We start from the raw sequence: 17,929 nt of genomic DNA, 5'->3' as shown, positions 1-17,929 counted from the left end.
TCTGACAGTATCATTACATACACACACACCGTGAAGGTCACCTAGCCAACAAATGTCAGGTTTCAAACTCTTTTCTTTCTTTCTTCTTTTTTTTTGGGGGGTGGGGGTGGGGGGTGGGGGGGGGTGGTGATGAACCTCTACTTAATCCGACAAGATGAAGGAGTCAGGGCCTGTATAAAGAGTGCTGATCCGCAATCACCCTTAATAATTACATCTATTCACATTCTGTAATTACATTCATTAGGACATGAAAGGCAAATTATGCAAATTTTAACATTTGATATACAGTATATGACTGTAAATGAATTCATGTGTGTGTGTGTGTGTGTGTGTTTGAGGAAGTCTAAACTTTTGCTTTTAGACAAAGCATTTATTATAAGGAAACTTAATAGAGTAAAGACTCAGAATGCCATCCAATCAGCTGTGATCTGATATTTCAAGAGTGCTTCATTCTAAACAGAGTGAATCCAGGCAGGGGTTCAGATGATTTCTAAGCTGTTAAACTTTGTGATGATAAACCATCACACAATCCTCCAGAATGACCTCATATCAAATCAAAAATCAGATCAGAAGGACATGTGACCCCCCCTTTCCAGTGATACTGTGAAACATATAACGACATACAGATAGTTCTTTAATTAAAAGCAAGAGTTTATACATAAGAATCCTAAGAATTCTATCCCACCAAAAGCGCTTTGACTCCACCTGTAATCCTTTTCCTTCTGTTTGTACTGATACTAGTGTTCATAACATGTAAAATGATGCTGGTGGACTTTTATACATACAGTCAGAGCCAAAATTCGGAGACCTCCCGATCTATTCATAAATATATGAAAATAAATAACAGACTGTTTCAATAAATAAATAAAAACAATACACAAAACAATAAAAAATAATATTTCTTTATTAACATGAAGAAATATTCTGGTCTAAACCCAAGTACTCATATTTTTGCAAAATTGTGGCATTGGCCATTTTGTACAATAAAGGCCAGATTTTGTATAATAATGGCCAGGACCTTTTTTTTTCCACTAAAGCTCACGTTCAAACAACGCTGAAGTGGATCTACCTCTGATGGAGTAGATCATATCTTTGCCCGAACTTGTGAAGTCAGTGTAGATCGAGTCCATGCGGTCAGTAATAGCCTCTCATTCTCCACAGACCCACTGGTGGTCCAGCCTTGCAGCACTGGAAGCATTTTCACTAGTGGTTTCAGACTTGCAGTCTACAACAAATGAATTAGTATTGATCAGAGCAGGTACAATATCATATTTTACACACTAGCATTCATCAGGTAGATTTAGATCAATACCACAGAAATGGATACGTGTGTGTTCATTTTATTTTGTAAAAAAAAAAAACTGAAGCCTGATATCAGACAGACAGATTACTCATAAGAGCTTTTATAGATCCAGCTAGCATTACTATACATCTGGTTATTTAGAGCTTTATTTTTATCTGGTTATCTATCTTTCGGTTCATATAAATAAATAAATATATAAATAAATAAATAAAATAGCATAATTTGAATCTTTCATGACAAATATACCAATAGAAATGCTCCAAAATGTGGAAATAAAAAAAATATTGTTTTTCTTTTTCCTTCCCAGCTTTTTTCTTCAAAGTTGGATTTTTTAAGAAATATAATATAATATATAAATTATATAAATATTAAAGTTTATTATATCGATAACTAACATCGTTACCGCTATCGACAGTATCGCCATAAACTTCATGACCTGTTATCGCCCGCCCCTATTCTCAGCATCCAGAACCGCGCAAAGCTCTTGCCGCCTCCCTATTGGCTGACGCCCCAACGTGGGCGGGGCTTTCCTCGCTCGCGCCGCCACGAGACCGGCGGACGCGAGCGCCGCACTCTTCCCCCCCACACAGCGCTGCGAGAAGCCTCGCTCTCCGGCCGCCTGAACGAGTGGGATCTCGGGACTTCGAGCATAGGACACGCGCTTATTTCTGGACGAGGAGGAAAGCGTCTTACTCAGCGCGAGCTGCGCCTGGATAACAACAGCAACAACATCAACAACATTATCAACAACGTCACGCATACAGTCACATCAAACAAACAAACAAACAACAACAACAAACAACAGCCTCAGCAACAACAACGGCAAAAAGAAACACGCGAGAATCCAACGTGTGCGCGCGGAGCAGCGGAGACAAGAGTCGAAGTGCGCTGGTCGGACAGGCGCGGGCGCTCGGAGGAAGGCGGGATGATCGTGAAGCAGCGCGTTCTCTTCGCCCTGTACAGCATGTGCGGGATCCTGCTGAAAGGTACGGCTCAGAAACGAAGAATAAACTTCGCTGCGAGCTTCTTCTCCTGCTTGATCTGCTTTTTTCAGCGCGAGCGCGCGGGTCTTCACTATTGCTGCGTTGCGGACGGGGACGTGCGCGCGCGAGACTGGCGTGTGGGGAGAGCTCGCTGAGCATCTTCGTGCTCGCTGCAGTGACACACTTGGTGTTTTGTTGTTTCGGTCAAGACTAGCGGCAGTTACGGAGGGGTGGTGGGGAGGGAGTGGGGGTGCTTTTGTAGACGTCGACGGCTGACGTTTGATTATTATTATTATTTTTTTTTTGCAGGTGCAATGATAAAACTATACAGTGCAAACACACACCCATACCGTACACATACATGCAGCATGCGTCTGCAAAACACAAGCCTACTGGCGTGCGTGCGTGCGTGCGTGCGTGTGCGCGTGTGTGTGGTGTTAAGCTGCGTAGCCTGTCTCCTCGCCTGCGCTGACTGAGCCACACCAGTGCTGGCTTTGCATTACAAGCCAGAGCGCTGGATCATCCGAGGAACCGGTGCAGCTCGGGAAACTTTGCTTTTCCCGTTTGGCAGATGCTGATGCTTAAATAGACATAGGGTTTTGAAGATATATATATATATATATATATATATATATATATATATATATATATATATATATACAGCTGTTAATATAAACATATGCTATATGCTATAGCAGCTCTGACATTTATATATATATATATATATATATATATATATATATAGCTGTTAATATAAACTATATAGATGCTATAGCAGCTCTGAAATTTCTGTATATATATATATATATATATATATATATATATATATATATATATATATAAATGTCAGAGCTGCTATAGCATCTATATAGTTTATATTAACAGCTAATTTAAGTCCAGTATGTGAACGATGCCTTTTTTACTGGTCGTACTGGTCGTTCTGTGTTCACGTGTACCTCTCTGAGAAGACACCTGGAACCTCAGAGATCACAAACTGTTGCTCTTCTGCTCTTTCATTCTCTCCAGTTAGGGTCTAGTCTAGGTAGAGTGCCCTGAAGCCCACCCTGGCTAAACTGCAACAGTTTAATGCTGATGTTACGAAATCTCACACTGCTGCGTTTGGGATGTCACACACTCTGCACGGTGGGATTTGCAGCTCTCTGAGTGTCGGGGTCGTAGTAGGATCAGCTTTTTTTTAGGCTCCTTACGCACGAGAATAATAATATTAATGATAACTGTATTTCTAATAATTGTAATAATAATATAACACGTGACTCTCCCAACAACCTCCAGTGACACCTAAACCCCTTTACACTGCCTTAAACAGTGAACGAGCCTCGTTCCCATGCGCGCGTCCCTTCGTTCCCCGTGCACGCCAGCGCCTACGTGCGCGCGAGCGCACATGCGTGTCCTTAATGGGGTTGCCAAAAGCTGCGCGCACACTTATGCTCGTCCTTTTACACATGAACGGCCGGTGGGCTGCTCTCGCGCGCCGTGTGCGCTCAAAGCCGTCTTGGTGCGTCCAAGACTGAGGAACCGCCCTGATCCCCACCCATCACACAGTCCACACACACACACATACATACACGCAGAAATGCGCGCGCACACACACACACGATGCTGATGTGAAAAAAAGGCTCGTGAAGGCAAAGTGAATTTAAAGCGCTTGACTTGTGCAGCTTGAGCTCGTGCGTCTGAAACTGAGCATTTATCCCTTATGATTAGCCCGATGCACTTGAGATGCGCGCGAGCAGCCCCTCGTCTCTCGTCTCCTTCAGATCAGTGTCAACATGACCCTGCCCTCATAACCTGTTTACACATCAAACAGCTCGCCTTACAGCTCTATCAGCGCCTGTGTGCTTTGGACACACACTGGCGGTGCATGAAAAATGACTAATGTGTGTGTGTGTGTAAAAGAGAGAGAGAGTGAGGGAGGGAGGGAGAAAGAGAGAGAGAGAGAAAGTGAGTGAGGGAGAGGGATGGGGGCGTGGGAAGGGGGGCGGTGGTATATGCACATGCAAATGTGTGTGTGTGACTCTGCACGTCCAAGCCCCCTTTTGACATAATACCTGGCTCTGCATGTTGATGCTCCGTTTCCGAAGTGGTCCATTAATAATGAGAGATAATTAAGCACATTCCTCAAGGCAGGTGCTTTTAATGAGTTGCCGGTGTGGCTGGAGCTGAAGCGATGTATTGATCTCCTGGAGCTTTCTCCATGCCCGTAAATCAGCCTGTCTCCGTCGCCAGGGCGAGGGGAGATGGCCAAGGTGGTCAAGCCGTCCCGCGGCCCACACTGGCAACAAGGGAGGGATGGTGGGAGGGATGGGTGGTGCTGAAAACCTAGTAGGTTGTGTGTGTGTGTGTGTGTGTGTCAGGCTTGTAGAATGGCTCCCGTTACTTTCTGTGCTGGAGCAGCTTGGAAGTGTTCGACAGGATGGATTCCACAGATACACTCTTAAATATAAAGGTGCTAGAAAGGGTGATGGCATAGAAAAACCATTTTCGCTTCCAGACTCGTTTTTGTAATAGAAATGTGTGTGTGAAGAACCTTATAAAGAGCTTTTCCAGTTTGGAGGTTCACATCTCTCACAGAAACAGTTCTTTATGCAACCAAAAGTGGTTCTTCTATGCCATCGTTCAAATAATCATTCGTAGTATGTTTATTTAGAGTGTACATAAGTATCTAAAGCAGTGGTCCTGGAGCACCTTTGCTCTGTATATGTCGCTGCTTTCCCAGCCCAATACACCTGATCTGACGAATTGGTAATGACTCTTCTGAACTGTAGGCCGGTTGCTCAGCTATCAGGTTTTAAAGTGGAAGTTCTACAGATTTGTTTGTATTAAAATTTCAGTGGTTGAGATGTAAACAACTTCATTAAGTGTAGATTAATGCAAAATAGGCATCTGTCAGTTCATATGAAGTGACAAAAGTGGTAAAATAGTGGTATACTTGGGGACTATTTTGCCTAACAACACCCTGCATGTCCCTCTCCGCCATGATTGTAGCTTAAAAAGTAAAGTTTAACCTCAAAATGAAAATTGAAAAGTAGTCTAATACTATGTACCAGGGAACATGCAGTGTATCTGTAAGCATTTCATGTAAAAAATTTTTTTAGGATGTAGCTTTTAGAGGCATTCAATTCTCTAGACGTCTGGTTCCTGTCACCACAACTGTGGACAGTAAATTTACGAATTTCTTACTCATTTCATACTAAATAGATAAAATTCAGTGGCTGTAAATAAGCTAGTGGGATATTTGGGGACTATTTTGCCCAACAACACCCTGCCTGTATCTCTCCACCATGAATTTATTTAAAGAGTTTAAATAGAACTTTATAACTTAGACTTATAACTTACTAAAAAGTTAATAACTTGAGTAGTCACAGGCGTGGCGTTGTAATGGGGGGGGGGGGGAGGTTGAGTTGTAGGACGTTTGGAGGACCTGCGACTGACAAGGGCCCTAAACAAAAAGTATTTTGGCAGAACTGTTAAGGTTGTGGGGCTCAGTATAATATCTTTGCATGGGGCCCAAAGTCCCTGGCAGCTCCTCTGGTTACATGGTTTAAAAGGACTACTTGCTTCATTTCTAATCATCTGTGTGGCTCACCTGTACCACATGGTTGATCTACCACATGGTAACTTCACCACATTTCTCTGTACTCTGTACTAATTAATAAAAGAAAGCAGTGGGCGGGTGCCGAAGCAGGTGAAATGGTCTGTAACAACGCGATAGAGATGCAACAGCAGAAAAGTACTGCCGTGTTCCTTTAAGCCCTTCTTGAATTGAAATGAATGTCTGAGATCATGGAAAACCTTCAAAGGCACTCCAGGACCAGGGCTGGGAACCACTGACCTAATGCTATGAGCAGTGGAAAGCCACAACAGTCCAGTACAGTAGCCGTGCCTCATCTGCATTGTAAACAAGCAGCACCACGCAGGCCGCATTACAGCAAACAAAAGCTCTGGACTGGCTGGAATTCAGTTACATTCATAGGCCAAATAGGGATTATGACAGGCAAACTGTGTGTTGTGATTCCATGCATGCTTCCCATCCATGAGCAAGCATTTCATATTTAATCTTAGCACAGCGTACAGCCACACCGGCCAGCAGACGCCAGCTGCCATTCATGCATTCATTATTAAAGAGGCTTGTATGGACAGACCCTCCTCTGTAATGTAATATTCAGAAGCAGGCAGGGCGGTCACACCCACCTCTCCCAGTGCTACGGCTGCAGCCAGCAGCTGCTGAGCATGGCATTTATATGGAGAGCATGTGGCAGGCGTGGGGTTAAGAGCACCATGAAGGACGAGCAGTGATGCAGCCTAGTCTGCTTCATAAGGCTTCATCTTATTGAGTAAAGGGGCGGCGTAGTGGACATGCAGTTATAGGCCACAGGTCACAGGACACATCTGAGCATGTTGCATTACATAATTAGTGTTGGTTAATTAGAGTGTGTGAAATATTGAGTAAAAATCAACCCTTTTACAAGTGCGGACCCACAAGTTCGGCTTTGTAAAGGAAAAGCCTCTAATGGTCTGTACTTTTTGGTCAAATCTATCTGTGTTTCAATTGTAACTCACGCTTTGCCGGCCTTAGTTTTTTTTTTATTTTTAGCTTGAATTCATTTGTTAGTCATTTCCAATTAACATGAAAAGTGAAATTCGCTTCATTAGAAACATGCAACAGTTAATTAACAATAAAAATAACAGCATCCATGATCTGTGCTTGTTTGCCAGCTGATCTCTCACACTGTTCTGCAGATGATAGAGCTGGAATTGCTTACCGGTCAGATTCTAGGACTGCAGCTCTGTATGTGCTAAAAAAACCTCCCTTGTAACAACGACGTGACGAGCCAGACGCTCGCCGATGTAAAACATTAAGAATACTTTAATACAAGGAGTTTGAGTAGAACTAAGTAAGTGGTGCACAAACCAAAGCACAGTAAGCAAAGCTAACTGAGCAGACATGTGCTCGACTACATCAGAAACCATAAACAATCCAGGAACCAAAGCCAGAGAGACGAACAACCAGGCAAACAGAGACAATGTGAATGGGAAAACCAGAAACCAGAACACAGACAAACAAAGCAAAGGGGTTCTAGTGAGGCTGAGGTTGGTGGTGTGCAGGTGACGTTGTTAGATGGGGAATTATGGCAATTTTAGCTAAGCTAGTCAACAAAAGCAGAGAAAGAAGACAGCATGACATCACTCTGGGCAGACCGTTACTGAAGGTCAGGCAGCTATGAAAGGGTTACATGTGGCACTGTCATTATTCTTGGTCATTTCTTCAATTACTATGATATTATATGTATGCCATATCCTCAAGTAGGCCCCATAACCCCTGTAGGCCAAATAATATCTATAGGGGCCCATAATAGGACCCATGCTTAAGTTCACTTCCAAAACTATGTATTAGTTTCATAATAGTGATGTAAATGTTAATGGAAGAGAATAGTAAGACAGGAGATTAATAACTAAATATCCTGCCTGGGGGGTTAAGGAGGCGTAGGGGGACAAATAGGTCCAGCACAGCATATTCATTGACGTCTAGGTTACCCTAGAGTAAGAAGCTGTGTCTTCTTACTCTAACCTGTTACATACAAAAACCTGTACAGTCTTAGCTGACTGTAGACCCCTTCACTGACCAGTTTTTAATTACTCAAAAGCTCCCCCGAGTTTGTAAATAATGAAAACACACCTGATTCAGTTAATCAAGCTTTCAGTGTATGAATCAGGTGGATATGATTAGGGCTGCAATAAAACTCGGCAGGATAATCACCAGGAGCAAAACAAATTAAGAATCAGTTAGTTATACACCGTCGCTGCACAGACATTTAGTCAAACCCTTTTGTTCTGCATTAATAAACATATTACTGTCCATTATCTCTGCAGAAAGAATACAATTAAAATTTTGAGATATTGTCGCCGTCACAAAAAAAACATATTTCACCAAAATACAAAACTTTACTGTTGGAGGAAAAAACCTACTCAACTTTTAATGAAAGTCAATGGAATTTGTAATAAAATGCAAAAATATTTTTATATAAAATGCAATTTAGAACATTTCTATTGGTTCATTTATCAGGACATTCTGATGCAATGTAAAGAACAACTGCCAGATTTACAATATGTCAAAAAGTGAGAGTACAAGGTTTTGGCTAGACAGCAACAACAAACAGTCTATATGTATATTGTCTTAAACAGAGGTGGGCAATATGATGAAATTTTATTATGCTGTGATACATTTTATCGTGATACACAATATATGCTTTTCTAAGCACAGTGTGGATACAGTCAGTGCTTATGGAACACTGTTCTTTTGCACATTTCATTACAAACTGGTTAATTGGCCTGGTTTAATTGGGTGCAGTGATGCATATTTTGAATACAAATCAAAGGCACTAAATATGAGAGAATATATGAGTAGTCGTTTTTAAGAATCTGTCGATAATGATGCAATTTGTCTGCCATCACATTACATGCGATCACAATTATCATGACAATTCTTTCGTGAAAATGTCTTTAAATATCTTGATATTCACCCACCCCTATTCCTGTCAACAAAATTCTAGAATGCCTCTGGCTTGGTGTCTGGGTCTAGGAAACCAGTTCCTGTTATATATATATAGAAATTAAACTTATGTACACTATAAAAAAAGTTGTGCAAGGGATATTTAGTAAAGGGTGACAACTTTACAGTAAGTAAAGTAAACTCTTGTTTAAAGGGTTCTTTGTATTGGTGGAAAACCTTATAGAGACTTTTAAATGGTTCTGTATCGTACCAAAGAGAAGAGTTAATAGAACCCCTTTTTATTTGAACATATGTCAGTGTGATCATAATTCCTTTGACAACCTCTTTTTTTACCCCTTAGAATCCAACAGGCTGTATTTGTGGCTATTGCATACTGGTGTATACAAATGCTAGGTTCTGATTGGCTGGCCTGGATCGTTCATGAAGCTGTCCAGGCTAAAGCCATGACTATAATTTTTCATACAATGTTTTCATAGCTCTGTTTCCGTAAATGGACCTCTGGACTGTGGAGTGACTGGTGTGCTTAGAAATTTGAACAGTGTTGAACAGCTACAGCAACTCTTTTAGTCCAAGAATGTGATTTTTTTAAACTTTGTTTTTTATAATAAGGCCCTTTAAAGCTGAATGGTTCTTTAGGGACCCAAAAGTGGCTCTTTTGTGGCAATAAAGCTGGCTCTTCTCATTGTTTACGCAGCCGGGTGCCCCTGCACAAGCCGATTTCTCTAGAACAGTATTATGGAAAGTGGTAACCAAATTCGAACGGCCCCCTCTGCTTCACGTGACGCGAATGACACTCTGTTCCCAGTAAGTGGAGCAAAAACAGATGCGAAGGCAGACGCGAGAGTACGGGCCGAAGAGCATCTGCTTCTTCTGAGCTTCTTGTGCGCCCGTGTATGCGTATGCGAGTGTGCGGAAGGAGGAAATAGGCTTTTCTTCACTGCCGGTCTTCTGTCTTCATCAGTCTCGGAGTGTCCGATCCGTGTGTGTGTGTGTGAATAGGTGGGTGTGCGCAGGTGAGCGCTGGGACAGGTGAATGCAATCAGACAGGTGAGAAATGGAGAGGTGCTGTTTGTGCCGGGGACGCTGACTCTGGCAAGCTTTTGTTTGGTGTTTATTTCACAGGTAGACAAAAGCCCCCTTCAGCTGGGATGGATACCTGGGTAACACTCACTCTTCACATAAACGACCTCACTCCAGTCTCCAGTCCAGGCCCCCCTGAACACACTACACAGCTTTTAACCCTGTTAGTAGGTCACCTGACTGCCTCAGAAGGTGGAGTAAATTGACGGCAGGTTATTTAACAGAAGACAGAAGGCTCAGGTCTCTCTCTCTCTCTCCTGTTCTCTCTTATTTACTCTCTCCCTGTCTTTTTCTGTCTTACTGTTCTCTGTATCCAACTTACTCGCTGTCCCTCTCACACTTTCTCTCTCTCTCGCTTGGTCTCCCATTCTCTCTCTCTTTCTCTCTCTCTCTCAGGCTTTTTCTCCTGCATGCTATTATCTGTCTCTCTCTCTGTCACTCATTTGCTCTTTGTGTCTCTTGCTTGATTCACTGTATCTCTGTCTTTCTCTCTCTCTGTTTCACTCATGCTCTCTCTGTCTCTCCCCCTCTTACACATGCACTCTTTTGCACTTTCTCAGTTCCTGCTTGACCTTCTTTCTCTTCCTCCCTGATTCTCTCTCTCTCACACATACACTCTCTCTCTCCCTCTCCCCCCTGCTCTCTCATTTACTCTGTTTCCCCCTTGCTCGCACTTCTTTCTTTCTCTCTCCTGCACATTCTCATTTACTCTCTCTCTCTCTTGCTTGCCCTTCTGTCCGGCTCTCTCTCCCTCTTTGTATCTCTCTTCTCTCTGTCTCTCCCTCTTTCACTGTTGCTCTTTCTCTAGCTCTCCTTTTTCACTCTCTCTCTATCTCCCTCTGTCTCTGCCGCTCACTCTCCCTCTTCAGAGCATCTGGATCCCCGAGCCTCTCCCTCACCCTCGGGTGGGAGCGGAGTGGAGCTGTGGAGGCGCTGCTGTGATCGGGGAGGATTTCCCATGATCAAAGGCCCTCTTTTGTTCTTCCAGGTGTTAGGGAAAGTTAAAACAGAAAGTAGGTGGAGGTATCAGCGCTGAGACCTCTTCAAGGGAAATGGGGGGGGGGGGGGGGGGGGGGGGGAATTCAGCTTCACTGTTCCCTGTCACCCACTACACAAAGCACCAGTGGTCTGCACAACATTTATTTTCATGGGTGTCATGTAGCTTATAGACACTGCTCAAAATTACAAGTCATGTTGCCTGAGCTCATAGTCATAGTTTATGTATGTATATGTGTGTTTGCTAATCTCACTGAAAAAAAAAAACATTGGTGGAGTCTCTATGGATTCAGCAAGACAATAAAAGATGCTCAGATATGAAAGGTAGATCTATACATGTCTCACAAACATGGCTAGGTTTTCATATCTCCGTTTGAAGGACAAGGTCTTTCGTTTAGGGCCTCGGCGCGTGTGTAGGTAGGTAGGCTTTGAGGCCTTTCATGAGCCACAGCTGTATAAAGAGCCAAAAACAAAAGCACCTGTGTGAAAGTGTGTATGATATTGGGTTCCGTCCGCCAGAGGACTTGGCCTTGAGGAGAAAATGAGATCGAAAGAAGGGCTTGGGTGCACTGGACCTGAAAGAGAACAGTTGTTGCAGGTCTAGCTCATCCCCAGCCGGCGTTGCCTTCGCTTCTGCTGTTTTAATTTGAATTTCATGGGAAATTAGTCATCTTCTCTTGCAAATAATCTGCTTTATTATTATTATTATTATTATCATTTTTTTTCATTTCGATTTCCCAAATTGTAACGTGATCTTTTAGAAAAGGCAATACCTGCTGCAGGGGCTTGCTACACGATTGGGCAATCAATCAAGTTTATTGACGAAGCTGGATGAAAGCGGGCGTGCGATGGAAACAAATGCGCGCGGCGTCGGCCAGCCAGTGCCGGAGGCAGACAGCGGGTAGGGTCAGTAAATCAAACGGCCTGAAATAACAGCTGCGGGCTTCTCCTGCGCCACAGATTACCTATAGAAATCTGTTAGCCTGTGCTATTGACTGTCACCACCTCAATGGCAACTCACCTTTCTCCTACCATTGGATGCCAATGCGCTGTTCGAAGATTGGACATGTAAAAGCAGGAGACAATTAAGCTTTTTTTTTTTTTTTGCTCCAAAAAGCCCAATATTGCCAGACCCGATGCCATTCAGAGTCAGACTGAAGAGATCATTAAGTGACGACGCGACAAACAGTTCTAAATTCTTCCTCACACACTCTCGGACGGATGGATCGGAAAGAAAGCCGCATGTCAACAATGAAAGTGCTGCTCATGAGTGCATCACATTGTGTTTTCAGTGTGTTTTCAGACTCTCTACAGTCTGCATGTGCCTAGTTTGAATACTGATGAACTCATCATTATGCAAGACACCATTAAGATACAAAATGCAGACATTAAAGGAGCACTCCAGCATTTTTCAACTTAACATCTACCTGCTGCATCTGTAGTGTACAGCTGATTACCACAACAGTGCATTTCCCTGAATATAAAAAAAGAAAATTGATCTATGATACAATAGAAGGCGGCCATAGGCTGAAGTCAGTGCGTTGACAGTTCTTTCATTAAATGCAAAGGCATGCATTACTAAATACTACGGTTGTAATACAATGCTAATATCTGTATTCGGAGCTGAATCTGTTTGGTGCTCTAAATGCGTGTATCTGTATTCCTAATTAAAATGGAAGGGGACGTGGCTCGAACCTGACGTTTGCATCAAACAGGTCCTTTAAATGGATTTTCATCATGCTCATATTGTTTTCTGATAATAAAGAACAATGGAAAACTTGCACGGGTTATAGATGTACAATATTATGGCTTTCTCCTTCAGTAAAGTGTCCTGGGATGAATTCTGCATTTCTGTAATTCTTATTATTTTTGTTATGTGGATGAGTGATACATGATTGTTGTGATCCTTTACTAGGTTTTCCTGATCTGGTAACCATGTGTATCTATAAGGAATCAGCTCTGGCAGTACATTTACTGAGGACATAAGAAATAGACCCTGGTTACTTAATCTGGCTTGAGTACCAGGATTCTATCTGGATAAGACCAAGCTACATAAAAATGCAAGTGTAAACACATTATGTAACTCTCCACTGAGGTCAGACGGGCACAGGCAGTCAGAACTGACTTGCCAAAATAGTTAAAGGGTCTATACCCTATTTTTTGTATTGTTGTATTGTATTTATTTGTATTTTTTATTGAATAGAAAGAAACATGTTGAAATGGCAATTTCCCATTTGCCTATTTTTTTAGGATTGGTTTTCTGCACCAGGTTAAGAAAATGGGGTCTACCTTAATGTTATACAACACTTGTTTTTAGCATGATGTGTCATCTCTTGGGGCTGGTGATGTCATTGCTGTAGTGTGAGGTATTTTGTCTCTTCCACTCTCCTTGCCTTTCTCGCTCTCTCTCTCTCTCTCTCTCTCTCTCTCTCTCTCTCTCTCCCTCGCTCTCCCCAAATGGCGCGTGCAGCCAGGGTTTCGTAAGACCATCTGCCCCCGCTAGATGGAATTTAACACCTGCAAATACAGTAAACAATCAATTAATCAGAAGCTCTGGACACCGTGCACCTGCCAAAGTATGCGTACGAACACACAAACACACAGGCAAACACACACTCCCACTTATTTTCATGCTTATTAACAAACACATGATCAGCCCTTCTTACTCACGATCACATCTTGAAGCCAATGCGCCAATGACACCTACACAAGACCATTACTGTCCATTACTGCACCACTGTTTTCCACTGCATAGTGCAGCTTAACTTGGCAGATGAGAAAGAAGAGGAGTTGTGTAATTACAGTACCTACAAGTCTTTTTCTTGAGCTGTGTTTTTTTTATTAATCATGCTGTCCTTGGTTAATTATTTTTTAATTGGTATAAGATATGTTTTCTGACACGAGCGATCGCTTTATGCGAAGATGACAAAACATGTACAGTACCGAGAATAGAGCAAGTCCAGATTAGCTGGATAATTATACAGTTACATAATTACTTGATTAATGCCACTTTGCATATACATACACAATGCTCAGATGTTCTAATGGAGGGTCTGTAGTCTATATTTTGTTTTTGCTTTATTATTTAAAAGCAGATGGCATTTTTGCCTCCTGGGCTCACCCTACAGTCCGGAAGTGTCATTTACACTTTGAGCTATCGCTAAAAGATACACTGCACACATGCATTTCTGGACAAGCTGCGAAATACAGAGCCATCACTGAAAGCGAAAGAAGCATGTGGGCTGAGGCTGTAGAGTAATATTAACAGGGTTTTACACAAATGTGTACTCAGTCCTGTAAAGCAGTTAGCATCATGCAGTGGCAATGATAGAGATGCTATTCTCCCTATTACATAATTCTTCTTTACATGATCACTTTCTAATAATTTTGAGAAAACCGGCTTAAAATAGGCATAATATAGGCCTTTTAACTGACAAGCAGACAGGCAGACTTCTGCATAAAGCTGTATATAACAGTTTACCCAGGAGTGTGACGTTTATGAAAAAAGTGAATTCTGCACAGCATTTATGAAATGCAGTGATGCAGAAGATACTGATGCTGAACTGCTTATTTTCCTATCAGAAATCCCTCGCTATCTGTTCAGAAGAGGTCAAGAGTGTTTCGAGGAGCATTTGCATCCAGAACTGTGTGTGTAGGAGGGGATTTAGCATGCTGCACCTTATCCCGCACTGCACAGCCAGTGGACATGGAGCCAAAAAACAGAGCATAGACTTGTGCATTATGTTGCATTCATGACAACTTGGAACTCCTACTCCGACTCCTACTCCTACTTCCCACCTCAGAGCGTTCATGTAGTATCAACAAAGAAGACTGCTTACAGTAAACTAGAGTTTTCCAGGTGCTGAGTACTAAATGCTCACACTGTGTCTTTTACACAAAGGCCCAAGGAGAGCTGTCTGATTAGCACAGATGTACTTATCAATCACGTATCAATTGGTATCAACCAAGTATCCTCCTGTGTTTAATGACCTCAGGGTACATCATTTACAGCTACATCAGCCTTATATGTAGCCACAGCTACATTTAAAGCCTAAAACATACTATTATTTTATGGAACCTTTTTGATGTTTGTGGACACCCCTTCTAATGAATACATTCTTGACACAGATGACACAGCTGTGCAAATGCACACAGCTTGTCTAGTAGAATAGAACTATCTGTTCTGTAAACATGAATCTACTGGCATTATGCCTAATGCCAAGTGTGGGCTACATGGGAATAACCCCTCCCCCCAGTATTGAGCTCTGAAGCAGAGGAACCGTGTTCTCCGGAATGATGGTCAGTGCTCCATCCAGTACTTTTGGGATGAGTTGGGGAGTTGGGGATGAGGTGGGGTGGTGATCATTCAACATCCTGACCTCACTAATGCTCTTGTTGCTGAATACAATCAAATTCTCACAGCAATGCTCTGAAATCTAATATAAGGCCTTCCCTGGACAGTAGATACAGTTACCCCAATAAAAGCAGGATAAATTATTTTATAAAGACACTTGATTTTACAAGAAACCATGAATGAGCAGGTGTCCCAATACTTTTGTCCATATAGTAGCATCTATAACAAACATAGTTCTTCTCTAGCATCACTTGAGCCATTTGAAGCCTGTTTATTTTTTAAGAGTGTTCCTGCACTGTGGGTGCTATGTTGAAATCACTTTTTTTGTGAAATTGCAGCTCAGTGAAGTTGAAGCTCTTTAGAAGCTCAGACTTTCTGAGTAGGAATTAGAAATTGAAGAGCTGTTCCAGTGGAGTTTTCTTGCTCTGAGGTTGGAAAAAAAGATTCACTCCCAACTTAGTCACACAGACAGATGTATTGCATCTTCTTGGATATGCTTGATTTGAATGTGTAAGTAATTTACATATCAGTTAAATATGTTGCATCACAGTTGTGTCTTTCAGTTCTCTGTGTGCAATCGTTATGTTGATGCAATAGATTTTAATCATGATAAACTCATGTACGCCTCTGAAAAGTATTTAATGCATCACTTTTTTTTGGCATTTGGCCGATGCTCTGATTTAGCGTGTCATGAATGTAAAGTTAGGAGTCTTACCGAAGGCCTCTGAGTGGCATACCATGGTATGCTTGCCCTTGTGGAAAATCAAACCTCAGTCTGCCATGTGAAGAGCAGCTTACCAACTACACTACTCCACTGTTTACTAAACAGGCGGGTTTTTGGTCACATGGTTCTGTTGAAATTAAAACATATTCAAATACCCAACTAAATAGCCTCTAGCACAGCCTGCCCCCCCTGTCCATAAAGTGGTGTAAAAATCTGTATTTGAGTAATTATTATAAGGTTAAGAGTACTCTGAAGAGCAGTTTTGTGCTAGTGTTGGTGAGTGGAGTAGTGTAAAAAGAGTGAGAATGAGTGTCAGAGACGCTCATGCAGTCCTTTTCCTGTATGTATAGGAAGCTCAGAGCAAAGCCCCTCACACTCAGCAGTGATCTAATAACAGATGGTAGGAGATGCTCTATTACAGTGGCTACAGCTAGAACAGGCCCACTGGGCAGACAACCATATTTCACTGTTAATAATTATTGGAAATTAGCATGAAAACATGTTTAGATTGCTAATGACTTATTGTAATGTTCAGTCAGTTTTATACAGAGCAGTGCAGAAAACATTTGTAATGGTGAACAAAGCCACCCAGCGTGGTAGATGTGCAGGCCTGCATTTCCATAGCAGGCCTCTGAGGCATCACATGCTACTTATTAAACAATTACACATTGTATTATGCTAAAATGATTATTTGATTCAGAACAATAGTGGACTACTTTTTGGAGCGACACTATATGTCCAAATGTTTGTGGACAGGCCTTCTAATGGATGCATTTAGCTTTGAATAAGTTGCGCCCATTGCTGACACAGATGTGTAAATACACACACAGCTTGTGCAGTTTCTGTAGAGTTTTGCTACAAATAAAATAGAACTTCCTGAAACTTTGGACTCTGAACCTACTCTGAACCTACTGGCATCATGCCTAATGCCAGGAGTGGGCAACAGGTGTAAAGGCAGGACAACTATGTTGTGTGTGCAATCATATCCTCACAGCAATTCTCCAATATTTGGTAGAACGCCTTTTCCTGGACAGTAGAGACAGTTACTCCAATAAAAGTAGGATAGACCCTTCGTTAATACCCTTGCTTTTGGAAGAAATAATGAATGAGCAGGTGTCCCAATAATTTTCTCCATATAGTGCATGAATATGTAATGACCTTCTAATGATTCAGTAGGTTAGATTATTAGTATTAGAAGTTAGCATGCTAGAAATTGTGCTTTGGGTCAACTGTACCTCTTGTGCAGTAATAGTAATCCATAAACTATGAACGTAGAGCCGGGCAATATGACAATATTTTATCGCAACATGATGAATTTTGTTATTGTATACACAGTCTGCTTTTCTAAGCATATCGAAGATATTGTTAGTGCTTAATAAACATTGAATGCCCTAGATGCTATAATTGGAATCAAGGTTGTTAAGGTTCCTTTTCCATTATAAAGACGAACAGTTAATCCAGGCAAAGAAGCATTTAAGCATTCAAATTCAACATGTGAATTTACTAAAAACCAGACACCTATCCAGTGAAGAACGCTGCCACATCAAAAAGGCTCAAAAACTAACCAGGGCGTGTTTGAGCATGCTAAAGGTGATGTAGCATGTCTTAATCACATCTCTCTTGGTTATAATTCGTAAGCTAATGTAGCATCAACTCCCACAAGGAGTGAAACCTCATGGGCAATGCTAAGTGAAGGAATATGAAGGAGGGAGTAAGACAGAGATGACAAATATTTACCCAACGGAGAACAAATACACTTGACAGTTGAAGATTATATGAATATCTCACTTCACAGCAGTGCATGCAAGCATTCGAGTCTACTGTAACGACTGGAACTATGGTGTTAGGTGGGTGCTCTCGTGGAGAGGTGAATACTTAGCTTCATTAAGAGACACGCAGGGAACACGTCGTGCAGGGGTTTCAGACTCATTCAGAGTTTTAATGAGCAATGAGAGCA

General features: G+C 41.9%; 1 protein-coding gene across 2 annotated transcripts in view; it reads left to right on the top strand.

Annotated features, from left to right (window-relative positions):
- The first annotated feature begins 1,844 nt into the window (after nucleotides 1-1,844).
- cadm2a (cell adhesion molecule 2a) overlaps nucleotides 1,845-17,929 on the top strand; it is a 425,903-nt gene continuing 409,818 nt past the window's right edge. For both annotated transcript variants that reach the window (XM_072658901.1, XM_072658900.1), the window contains exon 1: nucleotides 1,845-2,289. In XM_072658901.1, the coding sequence (XP_072515002.1) occupies nucleotides 2,229-2,289 (61 nt within the window). In that variant the 5' untranslated portion in view covers nucleotides 1,845-2,228. The remainder of the gene's footprint in view (nucleotides 2,290-17,929) is intronic.

The sequence above is a fragment of the Salminus brasiliensis genome, chromosome 16, assembly GCF_030463535.1.
Source record: "Salminus brasiliensis chromosome 16, fSalBra1.hap2, whole genome shotgun sequence".
NCBI lineage: Eukaryota > Metazoa > Chordata > Actinopteri > Characiformes > Bryconidae > Salminus > Salminus brasiliensis.
The sequence above is the reverse complement of the archived record's forward strand: the minus strand, read 5'-3'. Positions and strand labels throughout refer to the sequence as shown.